At 36.8% G+C, this 3,407-nt stretch overlaps 1 protein-coding gene across 4 annotated transcripts in view; it reads left to right on the top strand.

Annotated features, from left to right (window-relative positions):
* Positions 1 to 3,407, top strand: part of ESRRG (estrogen-related receptor gamma) — a 126,328-nt gene that overhangs the window by 11,626 nt on the left and 111,295 nt on the right. For 3 of the 4 annotated variants that reach the window (XM_009994738.1, XM_009994739.1, XM_009994740.1), the window contains exon 2: positions 1,115 to 1,231. The exons of the other annotated variant lie outside the window; for it this stretch is intronic. In XM_009994738.1, the coding sequence (XP_009993040.1) occupies positions 1,115 to 1,231 (117 nt within the window). The remainder of the gene's footprint in view (positions 1 to 1,114; positions 1,232 to 3,407) is intronic. 4 annotated transcript variants of the gene reach the window in all.

The following is a 3,407-nucleotide window of genomic DNA, read 5'->3' as shown; positions in this document are numbered from 1 at the left end:
TAATGCACTTAATCACAGGTGGAAAGAGTTAGAAAATAAAGGAATACCTTTTAAAGCAAGATGTGACAGGCTGATGGGGAAGATACTTTATTTAAAAGTGAGTTTCCCAGTGAATCTTCTGACTGCTGCAAAGTCTTGTCTTAACTGAATGTGGACACGGGCAGTAAGAATGCATGGCAGAGCAGATGAATAAGCCAAATGGAGCAGTTTTCTGGAAAGTGGAGTGCTACTAGGGCAAAAGAGAACAGATATTCTCCCATTTGGACTTGGGTACCTGAAGATGTGTTTTTTAAAAATGTTTTTACCTGCTACTTTTTAAGCTTTTACCCCATTTTTGAGGATGAGTAATACATAATAAGCAATATCAATGAAATTGAAACACTGATTTATCCAGAAGACCTCTCATTTAAGGGTCTTGCTGGTTCTAGGCCTTAAGGAGATCTGGAAGAAGTAGAGGCAAGCACTCCTGTTTTTGTCATTCTGACAACTTGGTAGGAATGATGCCTTTCAGTTCAAGAATTCTCTGTCTAAAGAGTAGAGGGTAGGTGAGATGCCCTGGCTGGTAGATCTGAAGTGGCAGCTGTAAGAATGTGCTACTTGTGGTGGTACTAGTGAGCTTTGCCTACTTGTTGTGGAAGGAGGAGGGTGGAGCTCTGTACAACTTGTTACAGTTGATTTTGCAATAAAGCACGACAGTCTCCTTTTTGTATTCCAGACAAAGAAAGACTGATGAAATTGGTGGAAAAAAAAGGAAACAAAGAGTGTTCAGACTATGAGCCTAAGCATATGGGTGGTACAGGCAATAAATACCATAATTTCCGACTGCTACCAGCAGGAGTAACCTATGTGAAGGATTTTGCTAGGGACTGTTTAGGGAGCCAGACACAGACTCACACTAATTGTGTGCTTGCATGTATTTTTTCCATAGAGCTTTCAGGTTAAAAAAAAAAAGTTAACAAGGTCATCCTTTAACTTGGCTTTTCTTTTTTACTGTTTACGTTTGATATATTCCAAAATTAAACACAACAGCAATTGTATGAGTGTTTCATGTATCCATTGTGTTGGCTAGTCAGTGACTCTGAGTATCTCTCTTTTCCTGTACTTTCTGTCACAGGTAACATAGAATACAGCTGCCCAGCAACAAATGAATGCGAAATCACAAAGCGCAGACGCAAGTCCTGCCAAGCCTGCCGCTTCATGAAGTGTCTAAAAGTTGGCATGCTGAAAGAAGGTAAGACTGATCAAGTCACTATGTATCTTTCTGCAAACACATGGAACAACTGTAGGGCAATCAGGAAGGAGAGACCGGTAAGTGTCCTAATCAGTTACTGTAAAGGCAATTTTAATGTGTACTTGTTCTTCCTGACAGTCTGATTTTAAGATAGTATTTGGAATCACAGTGTGTCTACATAGAGTTGATCTTCTCTGGAATATTTCTATCTATGTGTAGTACAGCAGAATGTACCACCCCAGCATTCAGTCTCCTTCAGTAGGTAACTAACAGAATAACAATGAGAATATATCCTCTCATATTCCTTCATGCTTTAACATGATAATTCTCAAAGATTTCTTTCCTCCGTTCCTTATCCACTGTTAATCTGCCCCAGTTCAGGCAGAAACACGTTATGCCTTCTCTTTCCTATTTTTACTCGGTCTTCATTTCATCAGGGCAAACGAAAGGGTTACTTCTCAGTTAAACAAGTATAAATCTTGAGTGTGTCTACTGAAGTTACTGTAAATACACTGGAGGAAATAATGGCATGCAGAAGAGAAGAATCCACCATTCCTTTTTTTTTTTTTTTTTGAAAGAGACCCCTTTCCTCTCGCTGTAAGTATTCATTGAGTGTTTTAATTCATCAGTTACGTTTTTAAGATTTTGGAAAACAGGTAAATGTGTAAAAAAATGCTTCCAAAAAGCAGTACTATCTCACCTGGAACCTGACTTATCTATGTTACAGAAAGAGGCAATTCCTTAAATCTTGTTCACATTCTATTCACTTTTATTGTAGATATATATGCAAAAATACACTTTTATGTGCGTGTATTGTATACATTATGATTTAAGCTTTTACAGTGCTTTAGTGCAGTTACCCCCAAGAAAGAATGACAGAAGATGTCATGGACTTCTACATAACCTTTTAAAATAAAATTGATGCAATGTTTTCTAAATATTATCTTCAATGGAGTGTACTTTTTGTTATGCAACCATTTTTAAATAGTCCCATGCAAATTTGTTTTGTCAGTGCTTGAAGAGTCAGTTTTCATAGATGTCTGTTTTTTGAAAATAATTTGATGGTAATTTAAAACAGGTTTAAGTAAATACCTATCAGGGTAAAATCCAAGAGCAACCTAGACCAGTGGTGAGATGATGGACAAATTAGACCTATCACGCACCTTACAGACATATTCTTGATTGGATTATACTTACTAAGAATAAACCTTGTTCTGTGCAACTGCTTTGGCAGATGCTGTGATCCTGTGAGCCAAATCCTGCTGTCCTTAGTCTTACTTGAGCAAAACTCCTGTCAGGTTCAATGGGGATTTTGCCTTAGTAAGAATGGCAGGATTTGACCCTCTCTTCCAATGGTGATGGGAGTGTTCTTTGCTTGCTTGAGTTCAATGTATCTGACCACTAGGACCAGTTACTTACAGGTTAGTTTCTGATGCTCAGCTAAACTGTAGAAAGAAAATAGTGTCTGAGTATGACACCTTTTGAAAAGGACTGTGCTTCTTAACATCTTTTTTAAGTAAGCTAAGACCCCACATTATTAGTAAAGTAGTACACAAACATATTGAGCAACTTCTTTGAAACCAAAACAGTGCTACCAACAGTACATACAGGTGAATTGGTTTAGACCTTTTCTCTTAAATTTTGAGAGCACCATTACACATCCATTGATCTGTACATTTAAAAATCTTGTCTGTGTGCAGGTTCTGCGACTGCATGAAGAAACTAAGTGACTCTTTTACAAATGAATAATTATCTCAGTTACCAAAATTGTGTGCAGATTGACTATGTTTCTGCATATGGTTTTGGTAACTGAAATGATTCAGACAACTCAGATGAGCAAATCAGATTTTTGAAATGAATTATCATTGTCCATAAATGCAAATCAATCCCACAAGGTTTCTTAATAATAATTTAATAAATTGTCTACCCTAAAAGTATATACCTTTTTCTGAAAGTTCTACAATGGCATAATAACCAATTTCTTTGAAAAGAAGTGTCCTTTGTTAGCTTCACTCCTCAGTACATCATAGTTCTTTTTAGTTCTCTTGCTGTGTGAGTTTTTTTGTCAAAACACAAAGATTTCTGTTTACTTTTAATTACTGTGTCTTTTCATCTAGGGGAGAATTTGCTTGTCTTCTTTCAGGTACTGCTTGTTTACCACCTAATAACACAACTT

The sequence above is a fragment of the Chaetura pelagica genome, unplaced genomic scaffold, assembly GCF_000747805.2.
Source record: "Chaetura pelagica isolate M959 unplaced genomic scaffold, ChaPel_1.0 scaffold2, whole genome shotgun sequence".
Lineage (NCBI taxonomy): Eukaryota > Metazoa > Chordata > Aves > Apodiformes > Apodidae > Chaetura > Chaetura pelagica.
The sequence above is the reverse complement of the archived record's forward strand: the minus strand, read 5'-3'. Positions and strand labels throughout refer to the sequence as shown.